General features: G+C 32.6%; 2 protein-coding genes across 4 annotated transcripts; one reads left to right on the top strand and one right to left on the bottom strand.

Annotated features, from left to right (window-relative positions):
- The first annotated feature begins 1,845 nt into the window (after nucleotides 1–1,845).
- LOC106759389 (DExH-box ATP-dependent RNA helicase DExH9) lies at nucleotides 1,846–13,148 on the top strand. Of its 3 annotated transcripts, XR_002667607.1 has the most exons (16): nucleotides 1,847–2,016; nucleotides 2,086–2,358; nucleotides 2,455–2,655; nucleotides 2,863–3,081; nucleotides 3,153–3,491; nucleotides 3,592–3,696; nucleotides 5,734–5,844; nucleotides 6,291–6,541; nucleotides 7,713–7,836; nucleotides 9,185–9,467; nucleotides 9,563–9,717; nucleotides 10,242–10,391; nucleotides 10,479–10,711; nucleotides 11,363–11,627; nucleotides 11,927–12,005; nucleotides 12,473–12,610. XR_002667607.1 is itself a non-coding variant. In XM_014642543.2 (15 exons), exons 2-15 carry the CDS (start codon nucleotides 2,104–2,106, stop codon nucleotides 12,749–12,751), a joined length of 2,970 nt encoding a protein of 989 aa, XP_014498029.1. In that variant the 5' UTR covers nucleotides 1,849–2,016; nucleotides 2,086–2,103; the 3' UTR covers nucleotides 12,752–13,148. The 3 variants fall into 3 exon arrangements, 2 of the variants coding, with proteins under 2 accessions (XP_022635850.1, XP_014498029.1); XM_014642543.2 differs by lacking the exon at nucleotides 11,927–12,005 and having other exon boundaries at nucleotides 1,849–2,016; nucleotides 12,473–13,148; XM_022780129.1 differs by lacking the exons at nucleotides 11,927–12,005; nucleotides 12,473–12,610 and having other exon boundaries at nucleotides 1,846–2,016; nucleotides 11,350–11,516.
- A 1,510-nt stretch (nucleotides 13,149–14,658) lies between these two features.
- On the bottom strand, nucleotides 14,659–24,203 carry LOC106759278 (casein kinase 1-like protein HD16). The gene is made up of 16 exons (XM_014642370.2): nucleotides 23,691–24,203; nucleotides 23,463–23,591; nucleotides 23,305–23,378; nucleotides 23,107–23,176; nucleotides 22,975–23,030; nucleotides 21,420–21,491; nucleotides 21,191–21,285; nucleotides 21,034–21,100; nucleotides 20,798–20,927; nucleotides 19,357–19,575; nucleotides 18,737–18,867; nucleotides 17,110–17,284; nucleotides 16,926–17,016; nucleotides 16,004–16,161; nucleotides 15,193–15,381; nucleotides 14,659–15,103 (listed from the first exon to the last, which is right to left on the bottom strand). The coding sequence occupies exons 1-16, from the start codon at nucleotides 24,006–24,008 to the stop codon at nucleotides 15,044–15,046; spliced, it is 2,034 nt and encodes a 677-aa protein (XP_014497856.1). The 5' UTR covers nucleotides 24,009–24,203; the 3' UTR covers nucleotides 14,659–15,043.
- Nucleotides 24,204–25,464: the final 1,261 nt, after the last annotated feature.

Here is a 25,464-nt window from a genome sequence, read left to right on the forward strand (position 1 = left end):
TCTCTTAATAGAATCAATTCCAAGGTGATTGGAAATCAATTTTCCCTATTTTTCTTGCAAATGTAATCAATTATAATGGTAAAAATATATATTTAAGGCAAAAATACATTTTCAAACAAAATAACATCAAATTGCAATATCTCGCTTCAAAATATCTCAAAACAAATCTATTTAAATCACGAATCTATCTACGTAAACAATAAATCAACCAGAAACGAACACAATGTAAATGACTATGACTACATATATATAGGTTGCGATGTGCTATATATGTATAGATACTACGTACGGCTGCAATATTTAATAATCGATCATAATTATTTTTCTAGATATTTAACCTTTTGTCTAAAAAAATGTAATCATGGTAATTTATAATATAGTTGGCTAAATATTTGAATATAAATATCTTTTAGAAAAAGTATTTGATATTAAATAGAGGTGAAAGGTTGTTTTGGTTAAAAATAGTTTTAAAATGATAAAAATATAACCAATACCTGTTTAATAAAATTTCTCTTTTAGAAACATATTGAAAAATACTTTTATAGGAAAATATAACGGTATATTTGAAAAAAATAAAATTAATTTATATTTAAATTATTTTGTAAAAATCATCTTATATGAATAATCGAGGTTTGTCTCTTTGTCTTTTTGTATAACTTAATTTTAACTTATAAAAATGTTTCTTTTTCAAATTTTGCCTCTAAAAGTATTTTCAAAAACTTTTTGACATGAGGTTCTAGCCTATTTTCTTGCTCCTTTTATTTTTCTTTCTTTTGTTTAGTGTTTTTAATAAATAAATAAATAAATCTCCTTTTACAAAATTATTATCACACGTTTTTTCAAGTTTTTATCTATTTATTTATTTCAACTTGTATCTCTTTCATGTTATATTATAATACATTTGATACTGAATTTTATTGTTTTTCATCAATTTTCTTATGATAATGTTTGAAACATAAGAATTTAAATAGCAATACGATATACTTATAAATTTTAGGGATAAATATGTTTTTAGTTTCTATATTTTGAGGCGATTTTGGTTTTAGTTCCTTTTTCAAACTAAGATACAATTTAGTTGTTTAATTTCAAAAAAAACTCTGGTTTTAGTCATTTTTATCAATTTTTTTTAATTTTATTTGTTATTTCAAACGCGTTAATGTGTCAAACAGTGTAAACAATCCAAATGCTATAATGAAACATGCTTGAAACAATAAATAAAATTAAAAATATTTAGTAAAAAGAACTAAAATCAAAGTTTTCTAAAATTAAAGAATTAAATTATATAAGAGGAATTAAACCAAAGTTATCCTAAAGGATATTATTTTGATTCTCAAGAATTTATTAGTCAAAATCTCTCACATCATATAATACAAATTCAATTTAAAAAAAAAAAAAAAACATTAGATGGGAACTATGAATGAATTACCATTGAAAGATAATTATAACTTTGCAGGTGCATGGGTGGATTTGACGGATTAATGTAATTTTAATGATTAAGTTTGTTAATAATTTATAACTTTAGTCTTTAATTATTCATTTTACAAATTTTAAAATAATTTTAGTTGATGGATAGTGTTGAATATAATAAAAGCTATACAAGAAATTATAATTTTTTTATGCTAAATACACAAGATTTTTTATTTATAATAAAAAAAATATAAGTTAAATATAAAATATAAATAAAAATGATAATAAATTAATTAAGATAAAAAAATAAATATAAAATAAAAATAATATATTTAAGATTTAATAAAAAAAGTAAAATTGCTTTAAAATCTATTTAATTTAAATATAATGATGGAGATTACACAAGAGAATAAATTTTCCCACTATTTGAACATGCAAAAAATCAGTAATTTTTAGGGCGTGGTGTTATATCTATTTGACAAACCAATTGGAGAGCCCCTTTCACGTAAACACTGTCCCCGTCTTTTGCCGCCCATTCGAAGGCATCGAAGCTGTGTTGTGTGGCGGCGCGTAGCATTCTCTCTCCCTCCCGTCTCGTGTCGGCTTCAGGTATTGAAATTTCTCTGTTAGGTTTAGGGTTCATGCTTTCTACTTCCTTATTCTTCTGTACTTGCTCAGAGGCAGCAGCTGAAGAAGATGCAGATTGAAGGCATAGTAACTCAGCAACCAACAATGGGGTCACTGAAGAGAAAGTCGCCGGAAGAGCCTTCAACTTCATCTTCGCTGCCACTGCATGATTGTGTGCACCACGTTTCATATCCTCCCGGTTACACCCACCCTTCTTCTCCGCCCACTCAAACACACGAAGAACCCGCCAAGAAGTTCCCCTTCACTCTCGATCCCTTTCAGTCCCAAGCCATCACTTGCCTTGAAAACGGCGAGTCTGTCATGGTCATTATTAAAGCTAAATTCTGTTTTCTTTTCTGTTTTGATTTTTTGATTATTGATTTTCTCACTTGTTGGAGCTGTTTGTGTAACTTAACTTAGGTGTCTGCACATACCTCTGCTGGCAAAACCGTAGTGGCTTCGTATGCTATTGCTATGTCCCTCCGAGATGGGCAGCGCGTCATCTACACTTCCCCTATCAAGGCTCTCAGCAACCAGAAGTACAGAGAATTTAAGGAAGAATTTTCTGACGTTGGCTTGATGACCGGAGACGTCACCATTGATCCCAATGCTTCTTGTTTGGTAAGTACGCTGCTCCAAGGTTTTAAATTGCGGTTGCCGTCGCTGTTTTGTCACGTGTTGTGGACAAAATGCTGTGGTCATGTACACCCGGCAAACCTTGTGTTGTGGTGACAGACGGTTTTTACAACCTTACGCCGCTTTTCAGCTTTTACTTTTCCTTAACAGGGAACAATATGTTGTCTCTAGTTTGAAATTTAATTGATTCAGGTCATGACTACGGAAATCTGGCGTAGCATGCAGTACAAAGGGTCTGAGATCACAAGGGAGGTGGCTTGGATTGTTTTTGACGAGGTGCATTACATGCGTGATCGTGAGAGAGGCGTGGTTTGGGAAGAAAGTATTGTTTTGTCGCCAAAGAATTCGCGTTTTGTGTTCCTGTCTGCCACTGTCCCCAACGCTAAGGAATTTGCTGATTGGGTGGCAAAGGTCGTTGATTGATTTGCTTTCTATTACATTAATTCTCTGCTGTTTCTCTGATGTTTTTAGCTTACATACAGGTGCATAAACAACCTTGTCATGTTGTCTATACTGATTACCGCCCAACACCCCTTCAACATTACATTTTTCCTTCTGGGGGTGATGGTCTATATCTGGTTGTGGATGATAAGGGAAAGTTTCGCGAAGACAGCTTTCAGAAATCTTTGAATGCTCTTGTTCCTACCACTGAGGGTGATAAGAGAAAAGAGAACGGCAAGCGGCAAAAGGGTTTGACCCTGGGTAGAGTTGGTGAAGAAAGTGACATATTCAAGATGGTGAAAATGATCATTCAGCGTCAATATGATCCTGTGATACTGTTCAGCTTTAGCAAAAGGGAGTGTGAGCTTCTTGCAATGCAGGTAAAGTTCAACTTACAGTTCATCGTCAAAAAAACAGTTTATTTTCTTTTCATTCTCTCTTTATATAACAGTGTATCTCTAATGTCCTCTGTGTCTGTAGATGGCAAAAATGGATCTTAATGGGGATCATGAGAAGGACAACATAGAGCAAATATTTAATAGTGCTATGGACATGCTTTCAGATGATGATAAGAAACTACCCCAGGCAAGATACTTCCTTAACTCGGTGTTCTCCCCACTTGCCAGGGGCACATGACTACTACATATGCATATTGCTGAGTTTTAGCTCTTCTCATTTCTTGAATTATTCAAAAATAAAATTAAGTAGAGGTTCTTATTGACTCTAACTCTGATTACATTTATCAGTTCTATTACACCCTAAGAAAGCAAGAATGTCAACAGTAGTGGGCTTAGGATTTATTACGCCTGGACATTTAGGGACTATAGGGAACTTACCAAAGTCCCTGTTGGACGAGCTTTGATGTAGTTGTGGTTCAAAACTCAACATTTTATTTCTCACTGGCGATATTTGATTATATTTTACATTCAAGCATTTTAATTTTGATATGGTTGTTTCAAGGAAGTTTTCATCTGACATTTCTCATGTACTAGAGATTCAAAAGCCCTATTATTCTGAATCTTTTTTTTTTGCTGTTGTGGATTATATATTATCACTTTGTAATCGTGCTTTCCTTTCCTCCCTCTGAATTTGGTGTTCAGACGAGCTCAATAGTGTCATGTGATTCATATAAATGACTTATCCTAGTGAAATAAGACTTTTCTTCTGGTAGTTCTATTTTTTATTTTTTATCAAAAGATGGAAGTGCTAAAGCATCACTATGTTATTTGGCATCTCAACTATGTTGGGCCTGTACGTACCATAAAAAACAACTAAAGGAGCCAAACAGGCACGTGGGGGGACTAGGCTAAAGCCTTCTAAGAAAACCTATGTGGCAAAGAATCTATCCTTAAAGAATGCAGGATTTAAGAAATACTTGTAGTTGTGCTTTATTCTGTTGAATACAATTAAAAGAAATGTTAGTCTATCAAAATAATATATTCACCCATGACCTTCCAAAAGTTAAGATCATATATTCAGTTTGTGCACAGTACATATTGTGGTCAAATTGTAGATTAAAATCATCTGATGTATATCTATACACATACACATACCTGCGTTAACAACTTTGTAACTGGTTTCCACATTTGTTTCCAAACCTTCTCTATAGAGCCCCGTGCTACCCTTTGGCCAGAGTTTGATCCTTATCCCCTGTTCCTATGAGGGAACTAAAATTTCTATTTTCAGGATGATATGTGGTATATCCTCACATCCTCAAGAGTCAAGCATTGCACAAAATGAAAACAGCAGAAAGTAAAACACAGGAAGCAATAAAGTCAGGGGTAATGACATTAAGCAGCTTCTTTGCTTTGCACAATTGGATATTGCAACACACTTGAAACAATCAGGTTCTGAGCACTTAGTAGAAACTAATAATATAATCCTGGCCCAGATCAAATTTTCCTTCCAACCATGTTATTCCATTTAAGTTCCATTTAACTGCTCCAAACTAATGCACCAAACAATGTAAAGACTGTATGCTGACATCTTTTTAACCTTAGATTTGCCAAAGTATTTAAAACTAGGTAGATAGAAGTAGGACTGCTCAATGGTAAACAGGAATGTCCACTGTTCATGGAAAATCCAGAAGAGGATTACTTCACAAAAGTTGTTCTTTGTAGCATGTTTAATTTTGCTTAAAAGCACTACCGTACATAGAGCACATAATCTTGCAGCTTAGTATTTTTATCTATAGATAATTTTTTAAAGGAATTTTTTCTGGTTAGGGGGGTGGGCTCCGGGGAAGTGTTTAAGAAGAAAGTCAGTGGAGTTCATGATCAGAATTCTTGTCAGGACAACCATAGCTATCTGTCTGACCTGAGTAAAGGGACCATAACTCATTCACCTGTTGTTACTGAAGTGTAAATTCCACTTTTAATGAGGATATTGGAAATTGTTTATGGGGAACTATAGATTGTATGGTTGAGGAAAATCTCCAGCAGGAGACATTACCTGCTGGTGAATCCTCTCAGAACTTGTTTGATGTTTAAGCTTGTCCTTTCTGAGTACCGTTGCCTTCTAACTAACTGTTTAGAAATACAATAAAAGCAATGTAGTTGCATGTTGTGTCACTTATAAGGTATCCTTATTCTTTGTTTATTTTTTCTATATATTTATTTTCAGGTTTCGAACATGCTGCCTTTGCTGAAACGTGGAATAGGAGTACATCACTCTGGTTTACTCCCAATTCTAAAGGAAGTGATTGAGATCTTATTTCAAGAAGGGCTAATCAAGGTTTGTGGAAAGAAATGACGGGATACGATACTTTCTTTCATCTGTATAAGCCATGAACCTGTTATGTAACTGTGTGCTCACACCTTAGCTAAAGGCATAAAATTACATACCCATGCTAAAAACATAACTACATTCTGCTAGACAATTTTATTAGGGGTAATGGTTGATTAGTCAGAAGCAATTATGGCAATTTGTTTGCAGGCATCATATCGTATCCACCCTTATATTATTTAATCATATAAATCTAAAAGTTGGTATTTTAATAAAATATTATTTTTTGTTGTTAAGGCACATAAGTTTAGTTTAAATCTCATACTAGTTGGGGGTTCCCCGTCCTCTTTTTTTTTCTTTTCATCTTTTGTTCATATATTATTGATACAGTTAACAATCCTTGTTTGATTCAAACTATGGATTCTTGCAATTCTAACTAGAGTATTTTTCCTTAGTGTTTGTTTGCCACAGAGACATTCAGCATTGGTTTGAACATGCCTGCAAAAACTGTTGTTTTCACAAATGTCCGGAAATTTGATGGGGACAAGTTTAGATGGATATCCAGTGGAGAATATATTCAAATGAGTGGTCGTGCAGGTCGAAGAGGCATTGATGAGCGTGGGATATGTATCCTCATGGTTGATGAAAAGATGGAGCCTTCTACTGCTAAAAACATGGTTAAAGGGGCAGCTGATAGTTTAAATAGGTAAATTGTTGGTTTAATTTAATTTTAAAGAGTTTCATATCTTTCAAGGTTCTGCAAGATGAGGGTTTACTCATCCATTTTGTTAGGGATATGGTCTCAATGATAGTGAAACTTAGCAAAATGGATTTCTTGTTGGTGCACTTCACTATCCAGTACTTATTGTCTCATAAACTTTTCAATGTTTCTGGTGAATGCTGGTTTAGGGCTGAGTCGGAGGCCTTTTATCTTATGGCACATGGTTTAAAGGGACAGTCTATAACAAGATATTTAAATTTAAATCTTCTTAAGGTGATGAAAGTGTGCCGTGTTTTTGACAATTCCTGCATCTTGAGATTTCCTTTGATGGGTAGCATCTTTGGAATAGATTAGGCATTTGGCTTCCACTTGATGTCAAGCTCATGGTGTGTGTGTGTGTGGGAGAGAGAGTTTGTCTTACAGTTACTTTGAGAGATCTTTATTGTTTGCTTTGTTCTAATTGTTTGTTACATTATTTCTTTTTTAAAGAGGTTATCATATCCTCTTAATTTTTTGTAATCATCTTCTCAATCTTAATGATTTTCTTCTTGTTTTATAAATTAAATAAAGCACGCTTTATGTATTTTTAAATTAATGAATGGACATTCTAAAGCTCTTTACTTATTGACCGTGCTGATGCCTTATATTTCGTCAGTCATTAGTTTTCTACTCATTTAAAAATCCTTCTAATTCTCCAGCTTGGTAATTCTCTGGAGAGAAAGATAAACCAAACGGTGAAGAATGGAGTTAGCATCTTGTTCGGAATAGTGCCTTGAGCTATAGCAAAAGAGCTTGTTTTACAAGCTTTTATTTACATAAACAGCAATTAAAATAATATCACTTCAAGTTACAGATGAAAAATCATATAATAATGGAAATATACTTACATATCTTACACTCCCTATTTTTCTATGACAGCTTATTGTGTGAGTGACCTTGATGATTAGTAACTCAACCAAGTGCAATATAGGTTTTATCGGTAATTAGAAAATCATGCATTGTATCTGAATGTTATGATGATGTAACTTTGCATAAAAGATAATGCTATAATGAAGACTTTAAAACCTAAAGCATGTTTTCTATTTTTCATTTTATAGCTTGCATAAATAAATTATCTTTATTCTGACATTCACATTGGCTTTCACTTGCGTTTCAGTGCCTTTCATTTAAGCTACAACACGATTTTAAATCAAATGCGGTGTGAAGATGGTGATCCTGAAAAATTGATTCGTAATTCCTTTTTTCAGTTCCAAGCTGATCGTGCCATTCCTGATCTTGAGGTTTGTTTAAATTTATGAAGGCTAGAAATATGTGTTGTTATTTTTTTGGGGTTGGGTGTTCTGTAGTGTGATGAGGTTATGCAAATCGTTTGCTATTTCTATAAAGTTTAGGGTTACATCCGATGAATACGATATTCTTTATGATTGTGGGTTTAAAATATTTCTTGTTACTTTCAAACTCAGTTGGCTAATTTTATTCAGATGGAAATTTCCTTTCCATATGATTCCACTTTCATCTGAGTTAAAAGGGGAATATTTCAGTTTGTTGACCAATCATCACAACAAGGATTTATGGTACCCATCCTGATTGAAGCGCCAACCTAGAAAAAAGTTGTTCTTTCTTTTACCAGTGGTTACAGTAGAGTACTAGAATTACAAATCATCTGTTTTCTTCGCATTTGATCATGTATTTGTCTTTACTGATCTCCTATCTTAGGAATAAAATGTGTACACCTTGTTTCTATGGGTTTAGAGTTAAAAGGGGAATATTTCAGTTTGTTGGCCAATTATCACAAGGATTTATTACACCTATCCTGATTGAAGCACTAACCTAGAACAAAGTTTTTCTTTCTTTTACCAGTGGTTACAGTGGAGTACTAGAATTACAAATCATCTCTGTTTTCTACCCATTTGATCGTGCATTTGTCTTTACTGATTTTCTATCTTAGGAATAGAATGTCTACACCTCGTTTCAATGTGATAGCTACGGGTTTGGAGATTCGACAATGGATTTTTAGAACCTGAGATACCACCTGCAGTCCAATCTTTCTCAGGACAGAATGTCTCTAGTCTTCTGTCCCTTTCTCTTCTCTCTCTGGCAAATTCTGTCAGAATCCTAACTAAAAAGACTTTGACTCTCCCAATTAACAGAAATCAGGCCATTGGAATTACTTAACACAATGTTCTACACCCTAGGACGGGATGTGTTCAATGGTTCTAAAGAAGCCCATGTCAAAAGCGTGGGCTATACACCATATGAATAAATGAGCTTCTCATTTGGCTTCTGTGATAATAGCAATCTGTATTGCATATCCCTTTACTTCTGTCTTGTAAACTTGTCAGAGTCAAACTTTTTGATTTAGTTGGTCTAAATCCTATTTGGTTTAATTAGTCCTTCATCTGGTATATCTTACGAATTGAACACATGGTCTGAACTTTATCCTTCCCTCTTCCAATCTTGAGAAGGTGTTTTCTTTGTCAATGCTTCAAGTCTAAATTGTTGTTCTTGATATTATACTAGTACTACTTACATAAAAGTTAATCCATCAATATGCCTCTGTTTTAAGTTGATCTGGGTATGATATGAAGAAAAAAGTATCACTTTTCGTACTGTTTTTTGTCTATACAGAAACAAATAAAGTTGCTTGAAAAAGAGAGGGAATCCATTGTTATTGAAGAAGAAAACAGTCTAAAGGATTATTTCAATCTACTAGAGCAGCATAGAAGTTTAAATAAGGAGGTCCGTGACATTGTGCTATCTCCAAGGCACTGTTTACCTTTTCTACAGCCTGGGAGGCTTGTTTCTCTTGATTGCACTTCAAGTGATGAAGATCTAACCCCCGTTTTTATCGAGGACCAGTTGACTTGGGGGTTGGTCATTAATTTTGAAAGGGTTAAAAGTGTTTCTGATGGTAAGAATTCTTAATGATTTCCAGTGATTTTATACACCTTTGTATGTTGAAATTTTAGTCTGTTTATATCATAAAAGTAATAATAAAAATTTCAGATGATGCAAGTGTGAGACCTGAGGACGCATCTTATAATGTTGATGTTCTTACAAGATGTGTTGTGAAGAAAGACAAAATTGGAAAAAAATCTATGAAGATTGTTCCTCTTAAAGAAGTTGGAGAACCTCTAGTGGTTTCAGTTCCCATCTCTCAGGTAAGTATTTTTAAACTGCTAACAGAAGTAATATATATCTGCAAGGTTGGGACTTTTAAATTTTGATTTTTTTTTTAATGAAATTGCACTTCAATAAAATATGATCTTTCCAAATCTATCCGAAGGTTTAGTTATGGTTAATATTGTGAACAAGTGGGAAATGGAAGAAACATGAGATGGAGAGATCATAGTATTTCGTATGACATGGAATCTCCATGGAGAACGGAATAGTAAAGCCCAAAGTAACACATCTTTCACTTGAAAAACGGTATAATGAATGAAGAAATAGAAAAACCAGAAAATTGCTCTCATTATATTTGTAGTATGTAGTTGCACTTGTACACTTTTAACACTAGATTCTTAATTTTTACTTTTTAGTGTTGCTCCTTTGAAGCTTACATGGGATTTAAATTCAGTATTTGTGATCTCATACTGGCCAATCCATTGTTAAAATGTTTGATTTTAATGGAGTGTATATGCGTTATTTTTAATTATGATTAATGTTGATGTTCTACTGTTAACAGGTCAATACTATAAGTAGTCTGCGTTTATTTATACCGAAGGATCTTTTGCCATTGGAAGCACGAGAAAACACACTGAAGAAAGTGTTGGAAACTCTTTCTAGATTTGGTGAGAAAGGACTGCCCCTTCTAGATCCTGAAGAAGACATGAAGGTATTGTGATAATCTATTCATTCATTAGTTTATTTTTCCTTTTGAATCTTTCCTGATAACACAATCGTCATTTTAATTTTTTTTCAGATTCAAAACAACTCATATAAAAAAGCATCTCGTAGGATAGAAGCTTTGGAGAGCCTATTTGAAAAACATGAAATTGCGAAATCGCCACTTATAAAACAGAAATTGAAAGTCTTACAGAGGAAGCAAGAACTTACTGCAAAGATAAAGTCCATTAAGAAAACATTAAGATCTTCTACTACTTTGGCTTTCAAGGATGAACTTAAAGCAAGAAAGAGAGTTCTTCGGAGGCTCGGGTAAAGAAACTTGTTTAATACTTCATTCCTTTCCCACCCTTCCTCTTTTTATTATTATGCTGCAAGACCTTGAATTTTTGACTTGAATAACTGTTCATGTTCTGCTCTGAGCTCTTTGTATCAAAAGTTTCTTCCTAATAGTCCTAGAAAGAGTTAATTGTTCTCTTGGAGTATTATCACAGTTTTTGTGCACAAATGCAACAAAAAACCGTTTGTTTTCTTTCCATTTTGTCATTTGAAGGCTTCTATCCCCCGATAAGTTGGATTAGCCATCCTCCACTCTTTTCTACTTTTTTCTTGTAGTGTTACTTATTCCCCTCCCCTAAAGCTACCACATGGATTAGTCATTTTTTTCTGATTTTTTTTTTGTGTGTGTGCCTGTGATCACTTTTCTTTACTTTAACCTCGTTAAGTCAAAGGCACCAAACCATCTTTACCTCAAAAGTCCCATATGTATTTGGCGAATACTTCTTAGAACTTTCAAATAGATCTTAATCATTTACAGCCAACTTTTAAAGTCCAATTTGTGAATTTGACAAATTTTGTATGTTTTTTTTTTTTTCTGTTTCTCTCTATTGGATCATTTCAGCCCCCTCTATTTAATTAACTTTTGCTGATGAAAATGATATTCACGTCAGATCATCCTTGCAGATATGCTACAAGTGACAATGTGGTCGAGTTAAAAGGGAAGGTTGCTTGTGAAATTAGTAGTGCAGATGAATTGACCCTAACAGAACTAATGTTCAATGGAGTTTTTAAGGACATCAAGGTGGAAGAGATGGTTTCTCTCCTCTCTTGTTTTGTCTGGCAGGAAAAAATTCATGATGGTGCCAAACCTCGGGAAGAACTTGATCTGCTTTTTATGCAATTACAAGACACGGCTCGGAGAGTTGCCCAACTCCAGCTCGAGTGCAAGGTAATGACAGAATAACAATGCATTGCATATCTGGTCTCTAGATGCACTTTTTTTTTTCAGGTTTTATTTTGGAAAATCTTGGTCAATTATTGTTTCGACTGAAAATTTGAAAAGTTTTATACAAGTTAGTTCCATTTTGAGGATGGATGACTGGGAAAACCTTATAGACATTTTGACCACTTCATTTTTTTCCAATGCAAATTGATCAGATTTTAAGTTATGGTTCCACTTGATTTGACAAAATGGTGGACTTGTCTAGTACTTGTCCATACTTACGTAATGGGATTCCTTTTGTTCAGCTGCGCTCTTTCGCCCTTCTTTGGTGACATCCTCTGTCCCATTCTCGCATTCCTTTAGGAGTGTATCTTTCCTAACCTGGTATAGGATCTGATTTTTCATTTAATTTTTTAACAAATTACTCCTACTGTCTGTAACATCTTCAAGTAAGAAATCGTTGATTGTCGTCTTTGATACTCCTAATTCTGAGTTAGGTCTTAGTTTTCTGTCTGTCTTAACCATTCTGTTTCCCCTCTATTCCTTATTGTAAATCATCTTTAACTAATTCACATAGATGAAGTTTGTTTAAATTTGTTAAAGGTTTCTTTTCAATATTAGTGATCAAGGGTGGACTTAGAAAATGATATTTAATGTTTAAATACTTTTATGTAGTGACTTGTGAAAAGGAATTGGATATCCTTGAACACTAGATTTAGCTTAACTTTGTAAGCGTCTCAGTGTATCTGTTCACTATCTTGTAGTAGGCTTTCTAAAGTGTCTCCATTTATTTTCAGTTGTAAAATGCATTAACAGTTATTTTTTCTTTGACTTTTTGTAAAAATAAATAGGTGGAAATTGACGTCGAGAGCTTTGTGAAGTCATTTAGGCCTGACATTATGGAGGCTGTGTATGCTTGGGCGAAAGGTTCAAAGTTCTATGAGATCATGGAAATCACACAAGTCTTTGAAGGTAGCTTGATTAGAGCAATTAGACGACTTGAGGAAGTTCTTCAGCAATTAATAGCAGCAGCTAAGTCAATTGGGGAAACTCAACTTGAGGCAAAGTTTGAAGAAGCTGTATCCATGATAAAGAGGGACATTGTCTTTGCAGCATCCCTGTATTTGTAGTTCCTTCTATAAATTATTTATTACACATTTGGAAAGAAAGCACATTGATAGAGACGAATGCAGAGAATCGTGTGGAAGGACACCAACTACATGAAATCACCCTGCTTGGTTTTGATCTCCACTAACACCTGGATTTGTATTAGATAAACTTCAACGACAAGTAAATGCTGGATATTTGCACCTCTTCTGTGAAAATGGAAGGGAATACTCTGAAGTGTTCTATTAAGTTAGATGTAAGTTTAGATGAGTAAAGTTGAGCAAGAAATCAACCTTTAGATTACAGATTGCTTGAACTCGATTGTCCGATATAAGATTCATAGGGAAAGTTCATGTAAAGTGGGAAATCATTTTAGATGATTCATTGAGTACATTGATATGAAAAATTATAGATTGATAATGTGCACTACCATAAAATAAGTTAAGTGAAATTTCTTTTGTTAGGTTATTTCAATTTCCAAATTCATTTTAAAATATTTAAACATGCATCTGCCGATAAAACAAAAAAAAAAAAAAAGAGAGGCAATAATCCAAAAGTAAGAGTCAGTTAAAGAATATCAAGTAAAAATAGTTAGTCGTAAAGTATGTTATAATTGTATTATTATTATTTTTATTATACATATGTATGTATTTACACATTTTTTTCAATGTATTGAATAAACTATCTTATAGAATTTGCTTATATTTAGATTCATTAAGAAAAAAACCATAATAATATAACATTTTCATTTGATTGTCATGTTTTGTTTAAATATATTATAATTACATTGTTAAAATGCAATTGGACAAGAATATAAGTTTTACCATTTTATAAATAATCAGCTTATATGAATGTTATATATATATATATATATATATATATATATATATATATATATAGGTAGCAACTTTTTTATGTCACTTTCTCTTATCACAAAAAAGTTTAAGAAAAAACATAGTTAACGTAAAAGAATAAATCACTAAGGATATTTCAACCAATAAACTTAGTTAAATTGTTGTATAAAATCACTAATAATATATATCGAAATCTGGCCACTATCACATTTCTACATATACTTAGAACTTGGTCTTACATTTTATTTTTTCGGTATACTTATTTGGGTTAAGCCTTCTCTTTAAAACTAACTGAAATATTAAATTTAAAGAGTTTTTCCACTTCAAACCCTAATATATTTATCGTAGAATACTTAGAATTTTTAAATTTTACCAAATTTTCACAATGGTGTACTTGAATGAGAATTTTAAAATTTCAGAAAATTTAAAATACTAGAAATTTTAATTTTAATTTAAAACTTCTTAAATTACAAAGTTTTATTTTTAAAGAACTAATTCGTACTATTTGTCAAAAAAAGTACTTAAAAATTGAATTTTTAGTATAAATGACTATGAAAATAAACATTCCGTTTTCTAAATATTTAATAATCAAAATAAGAGAAATAGTAAGATGAGAGAAACGATAACAGCGAGACATAGAATTAAGACATAAGTTTCAATATAGTATTAAGAATTTTAAGTTCCTTGATAATTGAAATTCTATAACCTTTCCTAATTAAATATTTTCTAAAATTTTAAAGTTTTTTTCTTTTTATAAATTCTCTATCTAAATATGTTTACCACAATATTTCAAGTTATCTAGAATTATCCAGCTAGAATTTTTCATCATATATTTACTATTTATAAGAAAAAAACTTTAACATCCCGATATTCTAGTAAAAAAATTACAATAGATCATTGAACGATAATAACTAATGAAACCCCACTAACCTGGTAATGGAAATCATTTCCAATAACCGAAAGGAAGACTTCGTTTCTTTGATTGATGGATTCTACATAGGAAAGAAACAGCCTTCAGATACCAAAATACACGAACCCTACTCGTATTTGTGAAGATGCACAGAAACTCATGTATGTCATGCACAGGGAATAGCCATACAAAGTTTTATTAAGACTGGTCAGTTAAACAATCTTGACAAAAAATTTGATAAAACCATATACATATATTGGAGTAACATATAAAGCTAAGCTGTATACATTAACTGCCACATTCCCCACCCCAAGGAACTTGTAATAGATACAACAATTCTCAGCCAAGTTATTACATGATTGGGCCATTACAAAATGTATAATTTTACAGACAACAAATACTAGATCCAATTTCCTAAATCTCTTTTGCCACTTCCTATTTATTTCAGAATGAATGGACTTTTTGGAATGTAAAAATTACATCACAAAAAATCGCTCCCGAAACCAATAGGAGGCGCAAAAAGATTTGTACGCATTCGCCTACAAAGCAAATCAGCATACTGTTCGCCCATAGCACAAACAAGCAAGGTAAAGGTTTTTTGACCATTTTTCCTGTACACAAACAGAACCCAAGTTAAAACACATCAGTCTCGGTACGGACTTTACAAACGAAATCAACTACTTCATTCAACAACCATTACCTTAACATGTGTGCTTGGAAATTGAGATGTGCGCAAAGTTTCCTGGGTTTCATCACCTGGCCTGCGCCTAGGAATGCTCAGTATCAGAGCGGATTGATCCCATGTAGCAGCAGTTGCTGTAATCCTATAACCATTATCCCATCTTCTGTGGATTCCCTCACTAGGATAGAGAAAATCAAGTTCAATAACCTACATTTGAAAAAGTGGATAGTTAGACAAGTATTAGATCCAGTGACAGATTCAGCGATTGCATTACAGACTATTCCAACCAAAAAAAGCAGTTGAATTTTTGTACATAACCACTAGAAAAAGCAATGAATATATACTAGCAATAAGCAACTTAAATAATTTAATTTCAGAAGAAAAATTCGAGCCAGACACTCAGAAAGAAAAATGCATATCAGACCAAACATGAGACAAGTTATCAAATATATATCTTAGAAAATCAGTATCAAGCAATCCGAGATGTTTAAAATGTACCAGTGATTCTTAATTCTTGAAGTTACAGTTTGTTGACAAATCTAAACCTTGGAACTAATGAAAAAGGAAAAAATTAGCTAGCCAAAATTCTCTTCACAAACCAAAATAGTTCAATGAGAACACTAGCACTTTGAATTTACAAACAGCTCTGGAAATGAGCACAATTTGGTTAAATTCTGTTAGTGTTAGACAATTATTACTACTCCAAAGAAAAATGAATCTTAAGGTACACATCTTTATTCAATAACATACAAACATTCAGAAGGTAGAAAAACAAATAATCAAAGAGAAACTTGGTTACATATACAGAAGTAGAATATCAACAACAAACCTGATCAGTGTATCCAGAATTTCGAGACATAACAACACCCCAACGACTTCCAGCAGTGGCCATTGAGGTCACATGAAAACCTTCTCTCCACTTCTTGTTTATCCATTTGAATGGGAATGAATCACTTACTTTGTAAGATTGTTGTGTATAGTGCGTGCCTGCATAAGTTATGCCACACATCACCAAAAATCAAATCTAGCAACAGGTGAATGCTTGTAAGAATAGATCTGCAGAAATTCAAATATTTGTCCACAGAGAACTGTACGCAAAGCTCACCTAGAACGTAAAGACAATCAATACTTAGAAGTGTTGTTTATCCCTTACAATAAAAGGCTACATTCTCCCTCTCCCTCATAAATTTACAAATAAAGTAAAAACATTAATGCTAGCAGTAATTGAATTAGTTTACTACAGCTCTACTAAAATTATTAAATTGATAATTTGGCTGTAAATTCTGTATAAATATTATATAGTAAATACTGATTCACTTATGTTCATCTTCTCTCATCTTCTCCCTTATCTGTTCATCTTCTCTCATCTTCTCCCTTATCTGTTCATCTTCTCTCATCTTCTCCCTTCTCTCATTCTCTTTTTACTGTTTACCTTCTGTGTTGGTTCTATTATCTGATATTCAACTTCACTCAGTTTCTTTTCCTATGTGTTTCTGATTTTTTTTAGTTTTTCTCGTCATGAATAACATGTAATGGAAACCAAATCGTGAATTACACAATTTACATCCGATTCACCTATTCATGTTATGATTCAGGTTCCAAAACGATACATCAAACGATGTGTATAGCTGGGGAAGAATTTTGTATCCATCAAAAAAACATCATAGTATTGAATAAGATACAGCATCATTTTAAGGGGGTAATAAATAGTCTGTTATCAACCATTCATAATAAAAAGTTAAAATGCATACCTTTTGACATCACAACAAGAGAGCTCCCGTTATTAGCTCCTGCAATCGAAGTAATGTAATAGTTTTTTTCCCACTGCTCCATGATCCATTCCTGAAAAGAAAGTCATGGGTAAGATTCGTCATATGAAAACAAATAATAAATTATAGGACATGTACTGATTTATATTATATCATATAATTTCACCTTATGTAAGAAAAATGGTGACAACTTATAAACTTGACTGGAAAAACCGGTTCCAGCATCCATAATAAGTGCCCAGAGATTGGAACAAGAAGCCACACAACTAATGAGGAGCCCATCTGCAATCCCTCTCTCCACATGTTGTGCTAATCTTGCATCCGCTACATTATAATGATACCTAATTACAACCAATTCAGAAGTCAAAAACACTTGTAACAAATGCTCAAGCAGTAGACACCATGGTTATCCAACTCGTAACATACTATACGTCAAGTTTACATTTCTACATCATACTATACGTGTTTGGTTGGATCTTCAGTTGGAAGTTGATTTTTTGGTTCAGTCATCTCTAACTTGTTGCATAAACGTTGAAAAGAGCCACCCACAGTCACAGATGTGAGGAGCAGAGAAAAATTCACGCTTTGAGAACCCATTGCATCGGGTGTAATCAATGGTGAATAACATGCAGAATTGCATTACAAAAAAGAGATTTCATGGCTATTACAATAAAACAAATCGATAGTGTAGTTGCATTACGTTAAGCCGCACACGAGACATTGGCAAGAAGGAAAGTGGTGGGCCAGGCTGCAACTAAGGCCCATGTGAATTTTTGTTAATATTTGTTGAGTCGTGACTTCATTATGGTCAGGTCAGATTGCTTACTATCGTATTCAAGTCCAATATATTTTTCAGTGGGTCCGTTAAAATAAAGGTTTGAATGAATTCTTTACTTGTTAACCAATAATTGCTACTTATTATATAATATAATAAATAAAAAAAGAATAAAAAATTAAGTATTAAAAAGATAAAAATATTTAAAGCATAACATACATAATATAATAACCAAACAATTAAAAACTAAAAGAATAATATGATATAAAAATAAAAAATAATAAACTTAATAATATAGTATTTTGTTCCTTCAAAATTTGAGTGTAATGTATCGACTCTATTGAGATGTTTTATTTTACTATTTTGCTTTGTCATGAAATTAAAATATAGAATCTTATTTTACTATTGATATTTTTATGATTTTCAAGATTAAATAAACTCCCGCAAGTTAATGGAACCTCCAAGGATTTAAGTAAACTCTGAACTTTAACAACCTTGGTACACACTTTTGCCTTCAAGGTAAAGCAGAAATTTGGAGCACTGCATTTTATGTAAAAATTACTCTAGCATACTATAAATACTGTTAAAATTACTTATTTCTTAGAAAATACTCTAGCATATTATAAATATTTTAGCACTGGCACTCATACTTTTCCTACAGTGAATTCAATAAATTCAGTGCAAGCTATGAAATAACATATAAGTTCAACTACTAGAAGGACTCAACTTACGTATAAGAAAAAACATCTCCCGTACCAAAAGGGTAAATGCACTTAAAACCGGGTCTGTACATAAATATATCCAAACTATGATATTAAACAAGTGAAATCAAATTCAAGGTTGAGTAGAGCCCCGTAAAACTAAACCAAACATTTGTCTGAGTTAGAAAACATTTTTGTTTGACTTGGAAAACCATTTTGTTAAAATATTAATTTAAGCAAAGTGCATACCAAAATAAAATTCAGATATCTAATTATTCAATTAAACCAAAGTCCTGCCAAAAAGAGACTGCAGCTACCTTTGCTTCATTGGTTGTCTTGCATTGTAGACTGAAATCCATTGTGTAGCAGGAACCCCCAAACGGACCTTCTTTTTGGGCTGTGAATCATCTTCTTCTTCAATATTCAATCTACCCCTCTTCTGCCCAACCTGGTACATTTTATTTGAGGGAACAAAAGGATCACACCATGAGCACAGACCAAAATCATGAAAATAAAAATAGTGCCAAAACACAGAGAGCTCTATACTTTATTAGTAGGAGAGGCCGCACCACAACAAACAGGGTTGCTACATGCCTGACTACCAGCTATTTAATAATAAGAATTGCATAGATGAATGGCTACCAGTGTGACAGTGGATAAATTTACTGAAACTTCAGCCAAGCCCATTAAGCCTGATATGGTTTACTAGTAAAATTTGCTTGTCACACTGCGCCACACAATTTAACTTAAATAATTAACTTTCCAAAAGTAGAACATTTATCTGAGCGAGTAAGAGAAAATTGTTTGTAAAAAGGGAAAATTCCCCAACTTGGTTCAATATAGTTTCCACACATGCGCACACATGTAAAAAAAATAAAATAATAAAGACTGATCACTCAGAAAAACAGATAATCTAACCAGACAGTAATGATTATACCTTTTGAGCACCTTCAGTATTAATTGGCCTCAATGCGGGATTTGGTCCAAGCATACCATCAAACAAAGAAATTAACTTAGAATAGTTAGGTTCTTCATCAAATTTCATGTTCACTACAATCTCAAGGAACTGCCTAAAAGGAGCAGGGCAGAAACAGCACAGCATCTCAGGCGATGTTCCCATCTTCTTTTTGCAGACAAGGAACGATTTGTTATCACCCTAAAAATAAGGAAAAATCAGATTAAAACAGTATATGTAGAAAAACCCAATTACCACTCTCCATTCTAAAATAAGTTTTGTACAAGTGTTGCAAAAGGATAATGAAAAATCATAAATTCTATATATAAAAATATGACCATATGACTATGCATGTTTTTAGATAAACACATCACTTAAAGTTAAAGTATTTCAGAAAAAAAATGACTAAATGAAATGAAGTAAAAATAGTTAACATTTCCTTATATTTGAGAATAAGAAAAGTACTATTTTTTTTCTTATAAATGAGATAGGAGGTAGTAACATATAAGGATTATTTTTTAGCTTTTATAAATGAAGAGGAAATATGGCTAAATTGCTTTTATACAAGTTATAAGCTGTTTTCATAAGCTGGAGAGCTTATGACATGTGAACACATTCTAAGTTACTTTCATAAGCTCTTCCATACAAGGTTATCAAATTGAGATTCAAATCATGAATCGTCATCTTAAATTTTGAATCATGAGTTGTAAGAAGTATTGAACTGCAATAATCAAGGAAAATAAACAATCACTTCAAATACACCATACAGATTATTACATAAATAGTGTTCAATGTAATAGTTTTAAAAAAGAAATATATAAAACAATTTCACAAAAAAAGTCTAATAAAACAAAATTGTAGTTTATATTTGAGTTTTTAAAGCCTTTATTTTACAAAAATAGATACCAAGCAATGAAATAACCAAGTAGACGGTAAGCATTGAATGAGAGGGTGACAAATAAAGTAGTGGAATAATCAAATATATTAAGTTCAGAAGTGGTCGGAAGTGTTTCTTCAATTCCTTTTATTGAACAATCTAAGGCTGTCAGTCAGGAAGTGAAGTGGAAAAAAGGTAAAAAAGAAACACTAAAATTAGAAAATTAGTGAAACATTGAATTGCATGATTTGTGCACAGATTCAATTGGTAGCCATATCATACTGAATCATTAATAATAAGATTTACACGCTAGTGTATGTATAATAAAATAAACTCAAATATAGTTTTCCAAGCACACCCTAGATTATCCTTTTCTTGGGATCATATTTTATGAATTTTTATGAATATCGTATATTTCAGAACAAAAACAAATAATGAGCACTAGTCTAGGGAGAGCAAAAAACTGGAGAAACAAAATAAACGTTTCCTGAGATGATTGGAACAAAATAAATTGCTAAAACAAGACTTATTTCACAATGTATATACCTGATAACCTTGCCAAGGTAACCTGCCTTTGTGAAGGAAAATGAGTGTGTAGGCAAGAGATTCAAGATCATCCCTTCTACTAGCAGTTCTTCCCAAATGAGCATGAACACTGGCATATCGAACAGTCCCTCTACAAAAATTACAAATGTAAGTCAGAAGCACTTTGATAAATGAAACAAGCTATAATAGAAAAATTATATGAATTCAAGAGAAAAAATTGAAAGGAAAAAGATAACCTAAACATATCAGGACGTTGATCATATTCAACATGCAGCCCACTGGACGTGTCTCTCCACTTCGTAGCTGCAAAAGAAGCGCTAATAAATAAGAAAAGTCAAAAAGGAAAGTGTAGATACGGATGAAGTGTATCATCCTTGAATTGAACCTACTAACCTAATCCAAGGTCCACAAGATACAGTTTCTTTTCTTGTGGTGTAGACGGTTGGCCTAGTAAAAAGTTCTCTGGCTTTACATCGCCATGCACATAGCTATAATGAGCAACAGGAACCAAAATATCATGTTTAGAAACCAATAATCAATATAACTCAAACTTGGATTATGGAAAACAAATCAACAAGAAAAAAATTAATATAAAAAAAAAAAAATTGCTTTGCGAACATACCCTCTAGAGTGCATCTTCTCCAAGATTGAGAGGGACTCCACTGCAATGCAGGAAACCATTTCTGCAGACATTCTACACATTTAAAACACAGCTGTCAACGGAACTTCAAAGAATAAACAATGAACGACTTATACACTCTAGAAAAGGAAGGACGAAGTGAAGTACAATGAAACAAACTGCTTCAAATCTATAATAATAGTAAAAAGAATCAAGGCCCCCCCTTTTATTTTATCAAACCCAAGAAACCCCCCTCCCCCCTTCCAGCAAAAAAACAGAACTCTCCCTTCTCTCATTCTTCACCCTCCACTGTTTCAGAACTCAAAGTCTTCACACCCATGAGGCATACAAGTATGGGGAAGGTGATTAAATCTAAAAGTAACATTACCTTATCCATCCCTCAAAAACCTTATTTGGACCTCCATGGGCTAAATTCATAACCCATAAATACAGAGAAATTATAATATGAAAGAGATTAGTAACGGGTTATGTGGGGGTTGTTGAAAACTTTGATACTGCGATATTTGTAGTTTCCTTAAAACCCTAAACCTTTAAAATTGGGAATTTTTGTTTAACCTCTTCGTTTTATTCTTGGTGTTTAGATTCGTTGGACAATAGTGGTTGCTCCTCCTAACACCATTGGAAGGAATTCATGTGGCTCCCCATATTAGTGAATAGCCAATCTACCTAATGACATTTTGTTGGTATTTGTGGGAGAAGTAATAAATTCCAAAATAGTAGGTTCTCTTAGGTTAGCTTGAGAATGAAAATACGTATAATATCTAATCTTTTCACTGTTTTGGCCTTAAGCGTTTTTCTCATGGTTTTTAAACAAAACAATGTACGCTAAATACGGATTCCAACTTTTCAAAGTGGACTTTATGACATGACGACCCATAATTCCAATAATTACTGTTTGTTGCAACCTATAGGTTGAATACTAATAATTCGTATATGTATCATTTGTTGTGATAGAGTTTATAGGACTTATGGTAACTGCCTTTGCTTGTTTTCCATTTGTGTCTCTGTACAGTAATACTCAAAGATTGGCCAAGATAAGTGAACTGTTAGCTGATTGCAGTTCAAGGATCGTTCATAACGTAAAAAGAATGGCACAGCAAGAAATAGAGATGGCATAATGCATAATGGAAGGGAAAAAGTATGCATCTTGTTATCATATACGTCATTAATGAATATAATGGATTAAAAGCTAAATTCAGTAAGTATTTACTCAAGTATCATTTATATAAAAACAAAAAGGGAATCAAATTTAGCTCAAGACAAAACCAACTTTTTAGAGAAAAGAAAACCAAAAGATGACATGACACCACAAAGAATCTAACACAAGATTCCAACTTCTTTAAGTCCATTCCATTAGTATATTTATTTAATATTTAGTAGTATATGTATGTGGAAGAAAATGAAGCTAAAAAAGGGGTCACCTCACTTCCATATAAAAACTTTACAATAAACAAGAAGAATTATACTAGTTTTTTTTAAAACACGAGACCAATAAACAACACACCAGATATAATAAGTGGGGTTAGCTTATACTCACGCCTGGCTTGAAGAATTCCAAACATCCCACAAGCTTGGACCAAGCATGTCCATAACCTGCATACATAGCCACCCAAGGTTAAGTAGGTAAGTTGGCGATGAAAATATTAAACGGCTGTTGTGTAGACCATACCATTACGTAATATTCTCCTTGTCTTCCCTTATAGTGTACTCTAGGTATTCCATGACTGCCACCAAGGGTGCTTTCCACATAAACCATTAAAAGGGTCAAATACCGGGCCAATTTACTTCAACGCAAACCTTGTACATAATCAAAAGCAACTGACAACATATATATTTCTTATAACATAATAATAAACAGAGCACCTACTTGTAGACTTGCCACTCATAAGGAGGGCCATAGTTACATCCTTTGCTGTTCCTATGCTCAAATTTCAAAGCCACCTGAAAAACGAAAGAAAACAAACATGCAATCAACTTAAAGCCATACAACGAATACAACAGCCAGATAACAGGATAAGTTCTTACCTCAGTGGCACCGGGACCAGCGGTACGGTCGTTACCACCGGTAACTCGCCTGCCAACAAAAACCTGTCCAAATCCTCCTTTGCCGAGTTTTCTCTCCACTTTGTAGACAGGCGATCCTCCTACTTGAACCTGCGGAGTGGAAACAAGTATTATAAGTATTCACATATTAACATCACCAAAATAATGGTCAAACAAAAAAAAACAAGTGACTAAAAAGCAATAGAATACCCTATCCGGGAAAGGAGCTGGGTTAGCATCATCTTCTTGCGCAACACCCTTGTTTGCACTCAGGCCACCACTCTCATCCCCCATCGCGCCGCCTTCAACTTCCTTCTTCGTATGATCGGATATGACAATGACCGGCTTCTCCTCTTCTAATTGTTTAGCCGCCAAACGAGTCCTTGGCCTCTCCGCCGCCGCCGCCGCCGCCTCCCTGGCAACTGCAGCGCGAGTCTTCACGTATCTCCCCCCCGATGACGGTTGTTCCGAGCTTCTACGACCAACCGGAGCACGACGTCGTCGCGGTCCACTACGAAGCTCCGGCATTCTCCAAACCCATGCAATCGATTCGCAACGCTAAGATCATTATATGCTCATGAAAGCTGCGACTGGCTATTCATAGATGGAATTGTTGCAAAGCAAAAGCAGAGAGAACAGAAGAAATGGATGAAGGTTAGGGTTAGGGTTCGGTGGTGGATGAGGAAAGTATATCATACAAGATTAAGATGAAAAAGGGGAAAAAGAAAAAAAGGAATACAACTGATAAAAGAAAAAATATTAAGACAGGAAAAAAAAAAAAAAAAAAAAAAAAAAAAAAATATATATATATATATATATATATATATATATATATAGGTATGTATGGCAAATTTTCATTAAGGAGTAAGAAGGTGAGAAACAAATTTACTGCAGACCCCACTTGCTCATCGGACAAGGATATTCATAGTATTTAGCATTCACATAAATTCATGGTAAAAGATGTACAAAAATTAAATTCATAATTCACTATTCATTTCATACATAAATGTAATTGTATCTATCTACTGGACTATGCTATCAGTGTCGATAAATTATATAGTGGACATTTTTATGTTATTATTTTAATTTTAATTTATATATTTGGTAAATAATATATATATATATATATAATTGTTTTAAATTTTATTCGACTTTCTTTTACACTAGAAATAGAAAAAACATGTGTATACTGTATTAAAGTTATGTTTAAATAAAAATATTACAATAAAAACAAACAGAAATATATAAATGTGAACTAATACTTTATTATTAATTTTGATATTTTATTAAGCCACGATATGGTCCAACGAACCACGATTTCAAATATATTCTATTCAAATAATTATCTATTAAAAAAATGTTTATAAAAATAATAATATCTATTAAAATATATGGATACAAAATTATAAAAAATTAAATATATTGAGAAAAATTATTTAACTTTCTACTGGTCATTCCTACTCCGGCCCACAACACTCTCAAATATTTTCTTTCTTATATATCTTGATGAATTGACATTGACAAGGCGGTAATAACAAATAATTAATAATAAAATAAATTATTATTTGTTTAAATTACATACAAAAATCATTCTTACAAGTGGAAATATGTGTTATATGATTACTTTTATTTTATGATAATAAAAATAATAGATTTTTTTTTATTATAATTATAAAAATAATATAAAGAACGGTTGTAATTGTACTATATATATTTTTATTTATTTTGTATATACTTTTATTATAAATAGTTATTTTAATTTTAAAAATAGTTAAATTTAAAAAAAAATCACTTAAAAAATAAAATTGTAAACAAAATGTGTTTTTTATATATTGTATAAAAGCAATTTTTTGTTTAATTTAACTGTATAAGGTCATTAGAGAATTCACAACTATTATTTTATTCGTTTTATTTGTTTATCACGTATGTTCAAAAATAATAATAGCAAATAAAAAATATTAAGTATTCATACTACCTTTTAATT

Source organism: Vigna radiata, chromosome 4 (assembly GCF_000741045.1).
Source record: "Vigna radiata var. radiata cultivar VC1973A chromosome 4, Vradiata_ver6, whole genome shotgun sequence".
In the NCBI taxonomy this organism is placed as follows: Eukaryota; Viridiplantae; Streptophyta; class Magnoliopsida; order Fabales; family Fabaceae; genus Vigna; species Vigna radiata.